Source organism: Rhinolophus ferrumequinum, chromosome 11, assembly GCF_004115265.2.
Source record: "Rhinolophus ferrumequinum isolate MPI-CBG mRhiFer1 chromosome 11, mRhiFer1_v1.p, whole genome shotgun sequence".
Lineage (NCBI taxonomy): Eukaryota > Metazoa > Chordata > Mammalia > Chiroptera > Rhinolophidae > Rhinolophus > Rhinolophus ferrumequinum.
Genome location: NC_046294.1, coordinates 57,285,212 through 57,304,986, shown reverse-complemented (window position 1 = coordinate 57,304,986; position 19,775 = coordinate 57,285,212). Strand labels below are relative to the sequence as shown.

The 19,775-nt window shown below is 35.7% G+C and overlaps 1 protein-coding gene across 21 annotated transcripts in view; it reads left to right on the top strand.

Annotated features, from left to right (window-relative positions):
* Positions 1 to 19,775, top strand: part of DLG2 (discs large MAGUK scaffold protein 2) — a 1,874,701-nt gene that overhangs the window by 1,289,212 nt on the left and 565,714 nt on the right. For all 21 annotated transcript variants that reach the window (XM_033121658.1, XM_033121661.1, XM_033121660.1 and 18 more), the window contains one exon: positions 17,336 to 17,460. In XM_033121658.1, coding sequence (XP_032977549.1) covers positions 17,336 to 17,460 — 125 coding nt within the window. The remainder of the gene's footprint in view (positions 1 to 17,335; positions 17,461 to 19,775) is intronic.

Here is a 19,775-nt window from a genome sequence, read left to right as displayed (position 1 = left end):
AAACTACATTGAAGAAAACATAGAAGGTACTAAACTTATGGACCTTGGGTTCAAAGAGCATTTTATGAATTTGACTCCAAAGGCAAGGGAAGTAAAAGCTAAAATAAATGAATGGGACTATATCAAAAGCTTCTGCACAGCAAAAGAAACCATTGACAAAATAAAGAGGCAGCAAACTGAATGGGAGAAGAGTTTTGCATCCGATAAAGGGCTAATATCCAAAATATACAAGGAACTCATACAACTAAACAACAAAAAAAACAAACAACCCAATTGAAAAATGGGCAGAGAATCTCCAAAGAGGACATACAGATGGCAAATAGACATATGAAAAAATGTTCAACATCACTAATCATCAGAGAAATGCAAATAAAAACCACAATGAGATATCACCACACCCCAGTCAGAATGGCTATCATCAACAAGACAAATAGCAACAAGTGTTGGAGAGGCTGTGGAGAAAAAGGAACCCTCATACACTGTTGGTGGGACTGCAGACTGGTGCAGCCGCTATGGAAGGCAGTGTGGAGGTTCCTCAAAAAATTAAGAATAGAATTACCATACGATCCAGCAATCCCTCTCCTGGGTATCTACCCAAAAAAATCTGAAAACATTCATCCATAAAGACATGTGTGCTCCAATGTTCATTGCAGCTTTATTTACGGTGGCCAAGACATTGAAACAACCAAAATGTCCTTTGATAGATGAATGGATAAAGAAGTTGTGGTATATATCCACAATGGAATACTATTCGGCAGTAAGAAAAGATGAAATAGTACCATTTTTGACAACGTGGACAGATCTTGAGAGTATAATGCTAAGCGAAATAAGTCAGACAGAAAAAATAGAGGAGCATATGAATTCACTGATATGTGGTATATAAAATGGAAAACAAAAGAACAAGACAAACAAATGAAGGACTAAAAACTCATAGAAGTAGACAATAGATGAGGGGTTACCAGAGGATAAGGGGGGAGGGGAGCTCTAGAAAAGGGTAAACGGGGTCTAATATATGGTGATGGAAAGAGAACTGACTCTGGGTGGTGAACACACAATTTGAGATATAGATAACATATTACAGAATTGTACACGAAATCTATGTAACTTTACTAATAATTGTCACCCCAATAAACTTTAATTTAAAAAAATGATCTTTCTCTGCTCTGTACTCCCTAAAGCCTTCACAGTCATTAGAATTGGCACAAGATGTAAAAGCATTGTTATCCCTAATCTATAACAGTGTAAAATGGACATAATCTAGTTGAAAGAGCACAGTTTTAAGATGAAAGACCCATGTAGAGAACTGAGTCTCTCATTAAGTTTCTTTTTACTCATTTTAAATGCATTCAGTCATGCATCTCACTCTCTCTATTTTGGGGACACCTATTATGTGCACAAGTCTTCAGGGATGACAAAGATGAACCAGAAACAATTGCTGACCTCATGTTCTTGAAGGTTAGGCCAAAAGGTAAAGCAAATACACATATGCTCCAAACACAAGGTAAAAAGTAGAAAGTGCCTAAGAAGAGGTATAACCATCTGCTCTGGGACCTTAGAAGAGGGAACAATTGTTTCCAGTTTTGAGGATTGGGCTGATTTTGATGTGAGATGAAATGACTTCCCAGCTTAAGTGAGGATTACTTCAGGCCCTGGGCAGGCAGAATTCAAATATAAGGAGAGGGAAAGAGTGTGAGCAAAGCTGCAAGGCTCATCAGGCCTACATACATACTGAGCAAAGTGAGTGGTGGAGTGAATTGATTAGGGGGGCCCCTAGGTGGATGACACCAGTGAGAAATGGGGGTTGAAAAGCCCTCATGCAATGATCATGTAATGCCATAAATGTTATGCTAAATAAATGTAGACTTGATTCTCTATACAGTAGGGAGCCAATGAAAGATTATTTTTTTCTCCCTTTGCCATTTATTTGGCATATATATATATATATATATATATATATATACACATATATATACACACACATATATAAATGTATATATGTATGCATATACATATGTGTGTGTGTATATATATACATATATATATACATATGTGTATATATATATATATTCATTCTCTTGATTCCTCACAAGATGGTATGTTCTGTGATGTCAGAGACTTAAGCATTAATGTTATGCACATAGCAAGTATTCAGATTGGTTGGGGGAAAATATAATTTTTATTGAGTACCTTGTATGTTTCAAACAATATGAGATGCTTTTACACATGAAAACATTTTTTGCAATTGTCTAACAATCACAGTTTTATACTGAGGAAACTAGGACCCAGAGAAATTAAGAAACTATCCCAAGGTCACACACTGAATAAGTAAAGTCAACCTTCGAACCCAGGTCTGTGGGCTCCAAAACTTGTAGTTTCCACTATATTACAGTTTCTCATTAATTGATTGAGTCACTCATTTCTTAAACACATATTTCTCTGTTTTACTTAATTTATTAGCTGCGACATTGGTTAATAACATTATGTAAGTTTCAAGTATACAATTCTAAAATGCATCATCTACATATTGCATTGTATGCTCAACACCCAAAGTCTAGTCTCTTTCCATCACCATATAGCTGATCCCCTTGTTTGTTCATTTGTTGCTTTCTGTTTTATATCCCACATATGAGTGAAATCATATGGTTCTTTTCCTTTTCTATCTGACTTATTTTGTTTAGCATGATACTCTCAAAATCCATCGCGTTGTCACAAATGGCAGTATTTTATATTTTATCCTTTCTTATGGCCGAGTAGTATTCCATTGTATATATGTACCACATCTTTTTCTAATCATATATCGAAGTGCACTTAGGTTGTCTCCACATCTTGGCTACCGTGAATAATGCTGCAATAAACATAGGGATATATATAAAAACTCACAAACTATTTCACATTGAGAGAGCTCATGTTTAAAGAATAAAAGCTATTTTGTATATATGTGTTTATGTACATGTTTGCATAGGCATTGAAAAAGATATCAGAGAATACACAACAAGTAAAGGAATCAAGACAGAGCTCTTTCACTTTTTATTTTATATACTACTCTGTTATTTAATTTTTCCCAGTTAGTATACATTACATTTGAATTTCACCATTTTCTTTTTAATTATTTTTTTTTTACCAGAATTTATTTTAGGTCGTGAGTGCTAATTGTTCTAAATCTTTACATGTGGAAAAACACAGCAGTTTTACCTTCAGTCTTCCTCAAACTAATGATAATTTGGATATGAATAAAACTGTCGATTCAAAGTAAATTTCACCTCAGTATTTCAAAAACATTTCTTCGTTGTTTTCTTGAATAGAATTTTGCTAATTAGATATCCAATGTTAATTTGATTTTTCAGGTTATTTGTCTTTCTACTCTGGTAGTTTTTAGAATTTTCTTTTTATTGCTGATGTTTCACAGTATGTTTCTAGTCATGCTACTTTATTTCATTTCTTGTATTATTCTGCTGGAATTTAGTGAACTCTTTTCATCTAAAGTATCACATCATTTCAGTTCTAGAAAATTAAAGAATTGCATCTCCTCTGATCCTGGGAAGGCTCCCGGAAATTCCCCTAGAACAGTTTTTTACACGGGGGTCTGTAGATGGAATTCAGGGGAGTCCATGAACTTGGATGAAAAACAATTTTTATTTTTACTAATCTTTGACTGAAATATCATGTTTTTCACCATTTGAATGTAGGTAAGAAACTATAGTAGATTGACAGCATCTGTGACATTATCACCGATAGAAATTACTGATATTTTTGTATTTTACATATATATATATATATATATATATATATATATATATATATATATCGAAAAACATGTGTACACATTTTAAGAAAGGAAAAAACTGTATTAAAGTTGTAATACTCAATATATACTGATAATAAAAGATGAATACAAGTCACGTTTGACTTCTACAATTACAAGAGGTACTCAATAACAAGAGGTTACCATTAGTGCACTCACGCACACACACACAGACACACAAACACACACACACACGTTTATTTATTTATTTATTTGTTTACTTATTTATGGATAAATGTTTCCAGAATTTTTGGGTAGATACCCAGAGAGGGATTGCTGGGTCATATGGTAACTCTGTTCTTAATTTTTTGAGGCATCTCCATACTGCTTCCATAGTGCCTGTACCAGTTTATAATCCCACCAGCAGTATATGAGGGTTCCTTTTTCTCCACAACCTCTCCAACTTGTTATGTCTTGTCTTGTTGATAAAAACCATTGTAATAGGTGTAAGGTGGTACTGGTTATGGTTTTGATTTTCATTTCCCCAATAGGTTGAGAAGTTGAGCATCTTTTCATATATCTAGTGGCCATTTGTATGTCTTCTTGGGAGAAGTATCTGTTCATGTCCTCTGCCCATTTTTTAATTGGATTATTTGTTTTTGTTGTTGTTCAATATGACTTCTTTGTATTTTTTGGATATTAGCCCCTTATCAGAGGCATTGTTTCCAAATATCTGCTCCTATTTGGTTGGTTCCCTTTTTCTTTTGTTGATGGTTTCACACATATTTTTTTGAATGCTTATGTAAGTGCCTGGCACTATTCTAGGAACTGAGAATACACTCTAGTGATGAACAGGACAGAAGAGTCTCTACCTTCTGGAGCTTACACTATAGTGAGAGCCACACAATAAATAAATAAACAAATAAATTAAGTTTAGATGATGTTAAATGATATGAAGAAAATAACAGGTAGACAAACGGGGAGTGATCTAGAGTAGTGGTGAAGACAGGAGTTCATTGACGATCAGGGCAGGTTCCTTTGGGATGGTAAGATTTCATCCGACTTCTAAAGAATAACAAGGGTGTAAACATCCTATAGGTAATGTAAAAGCAAACATAAAGCTCCTGAGGCAGAAATAAACTTGACCGTGAACCTCTATTTTTGGAGGACCCTAAGGGGGACATGATGACTGAAGCCTAGTGAGGGAGAAGGAGAGTAAAAGAGGCACTCAAAAAGGAAACACGTATTCATGACTGAAAATTCTTTTGCCCTCTATAGAAGCTATAGAATGTAGATATTAATTCAAATCCTTAGGGTTGCAAAGAAAGCAAAGGCACTTCAAGGGGAATGGGGTAGCCTGCCTTTCCCTACCTCCCCAACGTATACCTGTGAGGGAACATGGAGTCCATTTGCTTGCAGAAAATATTTGTTTCCTGGGCTAGGTTTTATGGACAGCACTATGAAATTAAAGTTGTTTGAATATTCATGAACAGATTTTGAGACCAGTGACAACGTGGGCTGAGGGGAGTTTAGACTCTTAATCCAAAGAAATGTTGATCTCAACATAGCTCTGATAATTATACATGATTTTTAAAATTATTATTATTTTTTATTTTTTTGTAAAGGACACACTCTGCAAATAACATTGCCTTAAAAATAAAATAAAATTAGAAAGGTCTGTGAAATCTTTACCACTGCCAATGGTCCATGTATATGTCAAACAGAATAAAAATATTTGTTATAGACTCAGCATAGCTTTAAGAAGTCTTTGACTAATGATTTCCTTGGTGTAAGAATGTGAAGTCATACCAGGCGTGGGGAAACTTGGGCTCTAGTTTTCAAACAGGTATCCTGTGCATGCTTTTAAATTCTCGGTGGACCTGCTGAAAAACACATGATGAAAATCCTTTCACTCCAGGAATTGATCCTTTATATCAGGTTCTGAGATGGTGAATAATATTATTACTCTGACAAGTATTAACCTGTAATGGACCTACATTTTCCCTCGCTTCCTCAAGCACTCTGCTGCCCAGCTCCTTAGGTTCTCTTTCAAACTGTGACAAATGGATGAGAATCACGTGTGGTTTAAAGAAGTTATAATAGTGGCTAACACTTACTGAGCACTTGGTGTATAACAGGCTTATCCACATTTATTCGGCCCTTATAGTTTACCATGTTAAATGTTTTATGAGAATTATCTTATAGACTTTTCACAATAGCAGTTCTTAAACATTTTGGTCTCAAGATCCCGTTTTACTCAAAATTAATGAAGAACCCTATATTGCTTATATGCATTATATCTATCAATATGTATCATATTAGAAATTAAAACTGAGAACTTTAAAAATGTATTAATGTATAAATAACAATAATAAAATCATTACATGTTAACGCAAGTAACTTTTTGTTAGAAATATCTACATTTTTCAAAACAAGAAAAGTTAACAAGAAAACTGTCATTGTTTTACATATTTCAAATCTATTCTATGTCTAGATTAACACACATCTAGTTTCTCTTCATCCTGTGTTTAATCTGTTATACATGTTGTTTTAGCCATAGTGAATGCAGAACATGTAGCTCCTTCACAGATACATGAATGGAAAAAGGCAAAATGTTTTCATAGCCTTTTCAGGTAATTGTGGCTATTCTACTCTGATGTTACACTAAAACTTGACAAGTGGTTATTTTTTAAAGATTGGTTGTACTATGGAATCTGAAACCATATCAACTAACTTCCTATACTACGTTACACTAAAATTCATTTGTCTATCTTACAGTGTAAATGAACCTTTTACTCATGCATGGGTTAGTAATATGTATTGATTAGTTGGAAAATATTGGTTCACTGAGTTATACAGAGTATCCAAATGTTGACATCAAAAATTATTTTTTTGTCAATATCACCAGCCATCCCACCAAGAAAGTCTTTAAGACTTGGGAAACTGTTACATGCATGTTGGCAGATGCAAGGTTTCCAAATTCTAATGTTGGCTTGAAAACTCAAGTTTTACAATTTTCAAAAATTACCATCAGTTGCTGTATTGAAGAAACAAGCTCACTCATTAATTTTCAGGTTGCCAAATACTTAAGACTGAATAATCATAGTTTGTATGACAGTCATACTTTCAAGTAAAAATGGTACTCAATGAAAATGTGGTTAGTTTATCTTGCACTTCAAATGACTGCACAAATTTATTTTTTCTTGAGAAATCATATGCAATATGCAGAAGTGCTTTAGGCATATCTCATTATTTCATCGCACGGAATATGATAACATTATGCACTCAAAGTTCAAGATGTTATGAAATTAATGATTTTACTACTTCATAAAGATATTCTGAAGGGAAACTGACTTTTTTCATTGTGAATGTATGTTTATACTGAAGAATTCAGTGATTACTAGCATACTTTGGTGCCGCTGCCTTGATTTGTGTGAAGGAAAAGTTGTACTCAATATTGCTTTTTCACCATCCATGCAAATGTAAACACAGTGAAAAGGACAACATCTTATTATTATGAAAATGCTTTTGAGTACTACTAGTTTATAACTAACCCCAAAGCTATCGTTATTTCCCTTTTTTTTTTTTTTTTTTTTTTTTGCAAAGAAACTGTAGTTCAGAGAACTTAAGAGAATTATTCAGATCACAAGCCAGGACATGGTAAAACTAGGATCTAAACACAGCAGGAATAAATCCAGAGCTTGCTTTTTTGTTTTCTTAATACATTTAACAGAGTGGCACCTTATTGCTGATAGCAAGTTCCCATTTCCAATCCCCCTTGGCCTAGTCAAGTTTGGCAGAGGTAGGCATATGGGTTGATGGCTTGTTATGTCAGAGTCACAACTGGTTAGTCCCAAGTTAGTGTTTCAAAGGAGAGTTATTTTTAAGGGATATAAGTTTATGGTTGTAGCAAGTGAGCACCTACAGTACTGACAAGAAATAGTAGAAAGGAATAATAAGTGTACTTTGCCAGAATTTTTTTAAAAGTATAGGAATCCTCCTTAAAAAAAAAAAAAGCCTCATGGTTCAGTAAAGAGTGAAAATAATAAGATTGTTTTGTTCAACAGTTTGTGGTTTTCAAAGGTTTGGAATGGAAAGAAGAAGACGATCTAAATTGCTGATTTGAGAGAAATGGGAAAATTATACTTTTGAAACACAATGAATCAAAAGAAATGATCTATGAAGTGATCATTCTCAGATGTTGGCATTTTGCAATATCCTGGGCAATAAGAAATGAGGAAATTAGTTAGGACACAGGCAGTGAGAATAGAAATAAAGAGATAAAAACAAGAGGTATCCAAGAGATAGAATCAACAGAACTTGGCAAATGATGGATGAGAGGACCCAGGGAGAAGAAGAGCCAAAGATAAATTTGAAATATTATGCCATACCCACACTGTTCCTGTGTTTATAGCATATTTTCCCAAAGAGACAAGAAGATCCTTGACAAAAATGACTATGTTTTTTTATATTTTTATTTTCTTTTGTTCACAGAATTTGACATAATTTTAAGTAATAATAAGTACTCAAATAAATAATTAATTAGGTGATTCAATCTCTCTGGCATTAAAACCAAATAACCTCTCCTAGCCTACTTCAGCTACCCTTCCTTGTTAGTTCCTTCATACAAATTATTTCAAGTATTATTCAGTTTAGTTTAATCCAGCAAATATTCACTGAGCATTTGCTGTTATCGGGAATCAGACAGAGAGCTAGAAATACAGTTGCAAATATAGTGTGGCCCCTGCCCTCCAGATGCTAAGAATCTAGAGGAAGAGAGGCACATATACAAATAACTTTGTGGTCTTAGTCATGTTATGAATGTAGTTGTGTGGAATCATGGAGGAAAGAGCAGTCACATCTGCCTGAAGCGGCTGGAGAAAATATTACAGATAACATTTGAGATGAATTTGATGTTTGAATAGGAATTTGACAAAAGAAGAGAGAAGCGTTCCAGGCAGAAGAACCAGTTCTGTTCAGTTCATTCAAGAGTTTATTCAGTTCTTTTCATGTGTAGGTGCTACATGATTCTGGCTTAGAAAGTGAGTAACTCAGTTTTAATGTTTTGGATTGATGCTCACAGTAGAATAACAGAGATAAGCACATAAACAAGTACCATATAATGTGCTTGTGCAATAATAAACCTGTGAACCGGGCAGCGAGTAATATAGAGAAAAGTGAAGGGGAAAGTGAGCACCTATTCTGGGTCAGGAACTTTCCTTTACGTGCTGCCCATGGGTATATAAGGCCACACAAAAGAAAGCACAAGTTAGTTGAATAGTGAACAGTTTACAAAATGGCGACCCTTAGATCATATCTCTGGCTTGCAAATATATATTTCCTTTAGTCCTCACAATGTTGATCTGTGTGGCTGCTGTAGAATGTACCTCACAAACTGCCAACTGTCAAAAGGAAGCATAATTGACTAAGAGCATATATAATTTTCCAACATTTAAAGATTGATATATTTTTTAAATCAAATTTTAAGAAAATTTGATTTCTAGCTTCCCTCAGGGGGGAAAGAAAACAATCTCCCCAAATTAGGCTCCCATTCTAGAGTGTCCACTGTTCATAAGAGCTGAGTAGCATCTCTACCCTTTAGATAAGATATATGCTCCATCTCCACTTCTCTCTATTTTATTCCCACCATGAGGACTAGTTTCCATTTAATCACACTTATGTTCTCCTGGGCACATATCATCCTCCTATATATAATATGGTGTCTGCCTTCACAGCATTTGTGTTTGAGAACCACTATTTTGAGCACATTCCACCATGAAGATAAAGTGAGTCAGGCCTGGAAGCCGGAAGAACAATGGGGAAAACTAATGAAGTTCTAAGCTGGGGCAGTGATAATAATTGTAAAGAAGAGCTGGATGGATTTGAGGGATATTTTGTGGATAAAGTCAACAAGATATGATGTTTAATAAAATGTAAAGACCAACGGGCAGGCAGGAGTCAAGGATGTCAGGTTTCTTGATGTGGTAATTGACTGGTTCATGAACTTCCCCATTTCTTACTTATATGCCCAAACTATTCTAAACAGGTATCTATTTGAATCCTTCATATACCAGGAAGTTTTCAGAGAACATGAGTAGAGAAGTCCTTGTAAATAGAAGGCTTAATGGGGTTATGAGAGAGAGACTCCATTGTTACCAACTTACGTTGGAAAAATGATTAAGAAGTTGAGACTATGTTGGGAGCTGTTGACAAGTATATATTAACTTCTAATGACATTTCAGTTAAATACCATTTCAGGGGAAATTGCATAGTTGGAGTGTCACTGACACTCCATTCTAAATCAAATCTTAAGAATTCATAGCTCAAATATTATATTTGATCCCAAATTGTTCTCCTTGCTTTTTGACTCAATCCACTCATCCTAGTCTCAATTCAGCCTGCACACTGTCCTTGAATTAATCACGATAAAACATCACATCTATCAAGTCATTCCTTATTAAGAAAACCTAGTTTCTCCAGAGAAGCCATACTCGTAAGTCTGGCATTCATAAAATGTTCACATGTACCCTCAAAGAGTTGTTGTGGGGATTAAAGGAAATAACTGCCTGGCATGTATTCCTGATATTTCTGCAATTACCCAACTATTTTCTTTCCAGTATCTTAACTATCCTTAAGGAGGGCTTTGTAAAGTCTAGCACAGTGTCTGGCATGTAGGAAACACTCAATGAGTGTTTACTATTATCAGTGTTCTTTCTCCAGACCTCAGTCAGTTTTCTGCCACTCTACTGACATCAACAGATCTCTCAAATTTAAAAGAATCTAAACTGAATTCCTGATGTACTTCTCCCAAACTGAGTTCCTTACTCCCATCCTAGTCTTCTCACATATGGCAGCCCTGTTCAGCTATGCATCATCGTTGATGTTTCTTTCCTTCGCACACTTTAACCATTTGTAGGTTCTGTCAGTTCTACCTCCAAATCATGTCTCAACTTTTGCCATCCCCACTGCCACCAGCCGACCAGCTGCCATCAATTTCTGACCTGGACTGCTACAACTGGTGTCCCTGTTCCCCCTTTTGGCTCTTTCCAATAAGTTTTAAATAGCAACAAGTGTAATCTTAAATATAATCAGATCATTTTACTTCCCTGCTTGAAATCTTCATGACCCCAAAACTTTACAGTTTATTACTTGCCTCCAGTTTCTGAACCCTGGTGATCTCTCTAACCTCATTTATACCCTCCTTTCCTTGTCACTCTGTTGCTATTCTGCTCTCGTTTTAGTTCTTGAACAAGTCAACTACTTTCTTCTTTTAAGGGCTTGGCACAACTTGTTCCTCTACCTGGAACTCCCTTAACTGCAACACTGCCTTACTTCCTACCCCCATTTCATCTCTACTCTATGCCTTTCCTCAATTTCACTGAACATTTTGGCCATATTTTCTTCTTCTCCATCTTTTCTGTCTCTTTCTATCTTCCAAGGAAACATCAGTGTTAACTGCAAAGTATTATGACTTGATCACCACTTAAATACATCCACGTGACTTTTATTACACTCACATGACTAGCAGCAAATGCTTCTTCATCTCTGAAATTCTGAACCTTGAAATCCCAGTCTCTAAAGCCTGCTGTCCCCTCTTTCATCCCATTTCCCATAAATCTATACTTTGACCTCGTTATAGTCTCAGTCTTTCTGCCTACTTCTATTCTTCCACTCTATGAGCATCCTCCTTGCTTCTCTTTCTTTCCTAGTTTTCTGATTTATATTATTCATTCTGTTCAAAATCAGCCCCATTTGATTTTTTAACCTCAGCCCTAGAGCAACCAAACCTTCCCCTTTCAAGATTACTAAGCACTGTGGGAGAAAAATCCCATAATCACGTTGATGGTGTCTCACCCTTACTGATCCCAACATGTTTCTCTTCCTCACTCAACCCTTTATTGCTTTTCTTAAGTCTCCAAATTTATTTTAGACTTTTCCTTCTGATGTCCTGACATCTAAATGTATAAAGCAAAAACGTGTTATCAGTCAAGAACTCCCTCAGCTTTTTTCTCTACCTTTAAATGACCCTATAACTTCTTCCACCTTGAAAAAACACTTTATCTATAGGAACTTGGTCATTCATATCTCAGATAGAAGAGTATTACTCGATTTACCCAAGGCTGAGTTATGCTCTCCAAAAAGAATTTTTTAGTTTTTATTTTGTTAGACCAGTTTTACAAGAATAATACATGTGTATGTGTTTATAGTCAGATATATCTATAAGGAAAAATTAAAGATGACAAAAAGTATTAAGTTGGTGCAAAAGTAATTGCGATTTTTTTTACAGTTATTTTTAACCTTTTAAACTGCAATTACTTTTGCACCAATCTAATAAAAAGATCTGTAATTCTGCTATCCATTGAGAACCACTAATAACATACTGGTAGACACATACTTCCATTTTTTTCTATGCATATATATTACGAAATAATCAAAATTTAAACCTTCTATTGTATTCTCCTTTTTTTTTTACCTAAAGATGTATTGTAAAGATCTTTTCATCTCATATTACCATTGGATTCCTTGAAGTGACTATAGCTACCACATGTATTTAACCAGTACCTATCGTAGGACTCAAAGAATATGAACTCTAGGCACTAGTCTCACTCCTTTTTCTTCAGGATTTTGCTTCCCATTCACTCTCCATCTCTTCTGTACCTTCAATCTTCCTTTCCGAGGGCTTCTTCCCTTTAGCCTGTAGACATGCTTGAATGCCCTCCCCACCATCCTCTAAAATCTTCCCCCTACTCTGCCTCCTTCTCATCAGACACTAGCACGTATCTCCCCTAAGAATAAAAGTCTTTTATGAAAGCAGTAATCTACCTTTGCTGTATCACCCTTTACTTCTTCTGAGTTATTTGGCACACTCTAATCTGGCATTCTATTTCCACATGTTTGTAGAAACTGATTCCTCTCCACAATCCTCCATCCCCTTAGAACACTTTCCTATGAATTACTAATCCTACGGGTCCTACCAAACCTACAGTTACCAATCCCCGAATGCAGATCTCCTGATGGCTCCTCTACTCAGCAGCTTCCAGAAAAATACAACTCAATATAGCAAACTATGAGACATCCTAAGTGCAATTCCTAAAAGTTATAATTAAATAAAAATGGTCATCTCTTATTTCTAGACTGAGAACTGTTTCCAGTTGTAAGCTGTTTTTTTGTTTTGTTTTTCATATTGGAAACAATACTGCAACAATGCTTTGGACACAAATCTTTGCCCATATCTCTGATTATTTCTTTAGGATAAATTTTTAGAAATGACACATTGAACAGTATTTTAAATGAGTGACTTAACTTACAAAAATCAAAGAAATTCTTTGTCAACAGAATATTCTACAAACAATACATATGATTATATCTTTATTTTTCTCTTCTTTTTTATAACCTCATTTTGGGGACAATTTTCATTTAGAGAACAACATTTTAATGAAAGGGGAATTTTGCTGAGGATATTGTATTTATATTTGCAAGCATCAGTTGAATGGCAAAATGTCTTTCCTTTTTGCTGATTCTTTTTCTGAGACAGGTGGAGTGTGGTACATAAAAAAGGAAGTACCATTTGGCTAGGCAATGGACTTGTGTTCTTGGGTGAGAGTTAGGAAATGTGGAGGACTGGGCACTAGGGGAAAAAATGGTCCATGCCAGCTACATTCATCAGTCATGGAACCTGCCCAGCACCAAGGGAACAGCAGCCCATCCAGAACTGAGTACGGGGCTGGCCTCACCAGCATGGTAACTCGCACATTCCATCGACTACGTCAAGTGTCAACACTTGGTTAATTAGTCACAATTTTCAGGATGTAAGGGTGTCAGCCAGGGGTCTGCCTGTTCACATCCAGAGACTGCTGCTCAGAGAAGAGAGGTTCAGGGGTCTGCCCCTGCAGCTGGCTGGCTCTGGGATGATTGTCAGGGGACTGGAGTGATTCAGTCATGGGGAACAGCAGGCAATAATTTCACTGCAGCTTTTTATCTGTCCTTCTCTCCACTGAATGCTGCTGGCTGGTAGCGAAGACCTGAAAGGGAAGGCTGGGAGAGAATAATAGGATATTTGGGAAAGCACTTTAAATAATTTCCTTAGCTGAATTCAGATGAACCTTTTCCAAAGAACCACGGTGACTTGCCAGGCCCAGCTCACAGGCTGGTTATAATTGAAACACAAAAGCTTTTGGGAATCCTTGGGATCGGAAACACAGGTCCAGTTATACTCTATCTCTACCTACCCTTTTTCATTGTGGACTCCTTGATCCATTTATTCTCCTCTTCAGAGTGGATTTGAGGACAGGGGAATGTGTATTAGTATTAGCGACCAGATTAGTGACCATAGTATTAGCGACCATATTTTCCAACAATTCTAAAAACAGTGGTTAAATGTTGCTACATTGTCATCAAAGCCATTATTTCAAAGATCTATTGATTCACAGAATAAGTTTTAAAACTGCAACAGGAATCTACTTCCCCCTATAAAGGTTTCTAAAGCATTCCTTTTTCTCTGTTGGCCGAAGCAGACAAACATAGAGAACTAAAAGAATCCTTTAAAGTCATCCAGTTTAACCTCTCAATAGATGCTTGGGTCCCGTATGTCCAGTGACTAGCCAGCTGCTCATTGAGGGTAGGGTCTTCCCTCCCCAAACAGCCTGTCTCATCATTCATCTTTTCACCTAAGCCACAATTTGAATACTTAGGCTTTCCATTTTATTCTTATAGCCACACAGAACAAAATAGCTTTTACCTCTATATTCAATCCCTTAACACATGTGGACTTTTATTGTGTCCTTTCTGAGTCTTCCCTTTACAGCTTGAATATTGTCAGGAAGTTTGCTTGTCCATTCATTCATTCATCAAATATTTTTTGAACAATGCTATGTGCCAAATTAGGCGCCCAAGAAAAAAAGATAAACACAGTTCCTGCCTTCTGCAGGTTCAGTTTGAAGGAAAGATAGACTCATAAACATGTGACTTCAAAATAACACAGTGCATGACATAGCTAAGAGTATATATCTACAAAAACTCAAAAAGGCAGTGACTTACTCAGAAAAAAGGAGTTGGAGTGATCATTTAATACTTCCTGGAACAGATGCTATCTGAGCCCCATCTTAGAAAATGGGAAGAAATGGACCAGTTAAGGGGAAGATGGGAAGTTTCTGGTAGAGAAAATAGCATAAATAAAGGCCAAGAGACAAGTCAGAGTATAGATTATGCAGGAAACAGCCAGTGGTTCAGTTCAGTCTTCCTGGGGGTGAAAGTACAAAACTGGAAATAAAGAAAATAACTTAAGTGCTAAATCATGAATATCTCTGTCAAATGACAAAGTTTTAAGTGCTCTCTCCAAAAATGTTGACATTGTTAGGAGATAGCATTTGAGTCTCTCCCAGTCTCTGCTTTCCTCCTTCCCTACCCCCGTTAATCAAGAAATTATTATCCCTGAAGTGCAAACTCTAGTAAGATCAATATACTCCAGTTGATGTACTTGGAACTAAACCTAAATTACACTGAAGATACTCATCTTCCCATCCTTCCCTCCCCAAATCGCTAGATCTTAGAGAAACAGCCGGATAAGTCACCTAAATGCTGTCGTGGTGGCTATCCATGTGACAATATAATTGAGATTATAAAATGAAAATGTACTAATCACCAGATACAAGACTCTCATTGCCTTTTCTGTTCAGTCTTGGAGTCTGTGAAGGCAGAAATCATCCGGTCTTAATCCCTATAGCTTTAACTTCAAGACAGTCACATAGGAGATACTCATCCAATACTGATACAGTCATCAGGTGGCAATAGGTACTTAAAACTAAAAATGGATTTATATATACACTGCTCTGAAGAACCTCATGGTAGAGACTCACCTAATTCTCCTTGCTTTCTTCATTCCAGCCTAATTGTCTGTTTCTTGGACCTGGCAAACCCTTTCTCACCTCAGAGATTTCACATAAATTCTTCCCTCCGCCTGGAACATTCTCTCCTCCTCTCCAACTCTCATCCTGATCCCCTTAAAAGTAACTAATTGCTATTCACCTTCAGGAAAAGTCCCCGTGTTTAGTTCTCCTGTTAGCTATTCCTGCAGTCTGTCCTTCTCCTTCATACGCCTCAGAAATTGACATATTCACTGCCGTAGCTCCAGGGCTTAGTCTAGAGCTGGTACAGAGCTGCTGTTTAATAAATATTGAATTCATGATTACATGACTGCTACTAAGCAATATCACTGATCTATGAACGTTGGAAATTTTCAAAGAACAAACAATTCGAGAGATGTTGGAAGTATAAAGACATGGGCTTTTGTTGCTGTGGTTGAATTATTAATTTAAACCTTTCAACTTAAATGTACAATTGTGAAAACAACCCTCTGGAATTTAGAGTTTTATTACTTCAATCCATAAAAATTGTTAAACATTACCTTGACATTTGCGGTATTATAACTGTCAAGTTATAACTGACCTTATTTTGACATTGAACTTTTCTTGACTAATTGAGTGCCCTAATTTTTTTTTTCTGCATTAGCTACTAAGTTCTTACTCATCATCTTTTTTTACCCAAGAGCAGAACTTAATCAAGTGATCATAAATTTAGTAAGCTATATTTTCCATAAGAGTATATAGAGAAATTAAATGTGTGACAGGGGACTGTTTAAATAGAGGATGATATATGACCTTGATGAAATATTATTTAGTCATTTGAAATGGATAATTATAAAGACTAGCTCGCTATATGGAAACAACTTAAAATATAATGCAAATTAGAAAAGAAAATCAGAACATAACATGGAAATATAATGTAGCTGTGGAGATGGAGATTAAGAGAACATGTAAATAAGGAATATGTTAAACAAGATGGTTTGTGAATTTTGGGGAGACTTAATTGTATTACAAATTTCAAAAAGTTAGATGTACATTAGATGTCAATTACTATTATCTGCAGGAATAAGTATGAAAGCTTTATTAGAATATAAACTATTAAAAGTTACATGCTGCAGCAGTAATACATTTGTTTTCTATACGTACTGCAAATTAAAACCTGTTTATTACAGGAACGCATCTTAGATTGATTATGTCTCTAGAAGGGGCTATCACATCTGAAGTCAAATTTCCTGGTTACATAGGAACACATTTATGTGATGAATTAACAATATTTAAACAACAATATTGAAAATAAAAAGAAAACACCCAAATTTCATTATACTACCCAAATCAAATATTTTATGTAACTTGCTTCCTTCCATTTTTTTTGTATATTTTTTTATAATTGACACTAGATATTTTGCACTTCTTCGTATTATACAATTTCTAAGCTTTTATTTCCTACTTTGTAATGATCATTTTAATTGCTGTATAAAGGTAGCATTTCTTAAAAGCAAAAATATAAGGCCTTTTGAATAAGCAAAAATTTAAGGCCTCTTGAATTCTTGCAATGCAGGGACAAACTTGAGTGTTTTTCCTGACCTTCCTTTGCCTGCTGACAGTGCACTTTATAGCTTTGCATACACACTGTTATCACCTGATTTCCATTTGAGTAGTAAGATGATAACGCAAGGGGAACTAGGCTTAGGTGACAGACACATCATTTAATGTCTATTTATTGTTTCTACAGGGGAATTCTGGACTGGGATTCAGTATTGCTGGAGGGACAGATAATCCCCATATTGGAGATGATCCTGGCATATTTATTACGAAGATTATACCAGGAGGTGCTGCAGCAGAGGATGGCAGACTCAGGTAACGATCTGAAATGTTAGAATTATTTGTAAAGTAAATCTGCCACATCCATGAGACACATTTGTACCTTTGGAGAATAATACTTCTCCAAACGTTCTGCACTTGAAAGAAAAGCCTGTCAAAGCAAGGTTTCTGTAATGACTTTGCAGATCGCTTATTATTTATTCAATTTCAAACAGTATTCGTGTTTGTTGACAGTTACAACATTCAACCATGGGCCAGGGGCTGTGAGGAGGGGGTGCGGATATATCTTTTATTCCATGGGGCCTTCAGTCTGATTAGAAAGAAGAATCCTATGAGCTGATGAGCAAAGAATAAAACATATAGGAAATAATATATTTTAAATAATGTTAGCAAATGATGTGATATTATAGACACTGTGGGTTTTTATAGATTCAGCAACCATTGATAAGGGTTTTACATAGGAATGTGGACAGCATCTAAAAAACTATTCCACAAGAAGATTCCATTCTGGGTCTTAGAAAATAATTAAGATTTCACTAACCCCGCAAGTCTGAATGAGAACTTGGAGAGAGAAAGAACAAGTTGTCCTAACAAAGAGGGAAACAAACTTGAGTTGGATGAAGACCACCAGGCAAAATTAAATAGGTGGTTGGAGTAGAGCCAAGTACTGCTCAGGCTAGAGGAGTAGCTGCTTGAGTCAGGGCACCCCTATTCAAAGAACTAAAGATTTTGAAGGGAATTAAGAGTCACCTAAATGGGGCAATTAGTAAATAACATAAAGTTCTATCAGGGATCAAAACAGTAACTAAAAGACATTGCGGATTAGAACAATTAAGAGAGATTTTCCTGGGGACAAAAACATGTCCTCATGTTATTTTAGCACTTCTATTAAATTGTTAATCCTCTCAGACCAACTGGTTATATATAGAAGTGGATCAATAAATTCTTGTCAAATGAATGAATGAGTTTTTCAATGAATGAATGAATGAATGAATGAATGAATGAAATAATAAAAAGAAGGAGGAGGGTAGATTAATGAGTAGGGGGAAGAGAGGTATCACAAAGTCCTCTAGGTAAGAATAACTTGCAGGGAGCTACAGTGAGGACTATGACTTAAATACCCAAAATTTGAGCTTTGTAGCCTTTTCTCAGTCTGTTTTTTCATTAATCATGTAGAAGCTAGCTTACTGTTTTTCTTATAAAGCAGCCAAGGGCACTTTTGTTCCCTACCCAATTGTTCTGATGCAGCGATTACCTTTGACAGCTGCATCTTTGCAGCTTATGGAGGAGAATCAAAAAAATTTTTTTTCAGGTACATCTGCATCTCCTATCAACAGGAAAAGAAATGAATCACACTTCCTCAGGAACCACATGCTTGTTAAATTATTATTATTAAATTTGTTAGGGTGATAATAGTAAAATTACCTAGGTTTCAAATACACAATTCTATAATACATCAAACATATATTTTTGAAAATAGAATTTCGAAGCTAAATTGATGAAATTAATTTCTGAGTGATGAAATATCCATGCTACAGAAGGATTTGAAATAGATGCTGTGTGATTCTATGAGCCATGGTGGGGCCTGGGATTGCTAACACTGGACACTGGAGAAGCTCCAGTTTTGAAAGTTTAGACATAGAGCTGTTAGAGCATAATTCAGAAATCGATGGGCCACAATCGTATTTCCTACCATTCCCTACCTAGAAGTTGAACAACTTCCATTTCTTAACCAAAGTCTGGCTTTTTGCTTGAGATAGAATAGACTTTATGTTACATGCTTATTCTATAATTAAAAATGAAAAGTGACATCTCTGAAAGTGCCACCATTCTTTGCCCACAAGCATGAGTGGCAATAGTATGCCTGCCGAGGTCAAAGGAAGTTCTGCTGTGCTGGAAGCAGCATTCAGTAGTTGTAAAGACAATAAACATAATGATAACCTACATTTATTAAGCTTTTATTATGTGTGGGGCATCATGCTAAAGTAGATGATAGATAGATAGACAGACAGACAGATAGATAGATAGATGGATGGACAGATGTGAATAAAACACAGACACACAAGCTTCTATATACTGACAACAGTATGGACTATTATTATGGCCATAATAATATGAACTCAGGAAATTAAGGTTTAAAGACGTTAAGAAGATCACTCAGCTTTGATTACATCCAGAAACTAATCCTGAATGTCACTTACATACGCTCTAAACGCTCATTCAATAGTAGTGCCCCCTATATTGTGTGGTCTCTGCCTAAAAACTCCCAAAGATAAAGTTTTCACAATGTTAAGGAACAACTCTAAACATTACCAAAATTTGTTATTTTTCTACTGAACCACAGCTTTCTT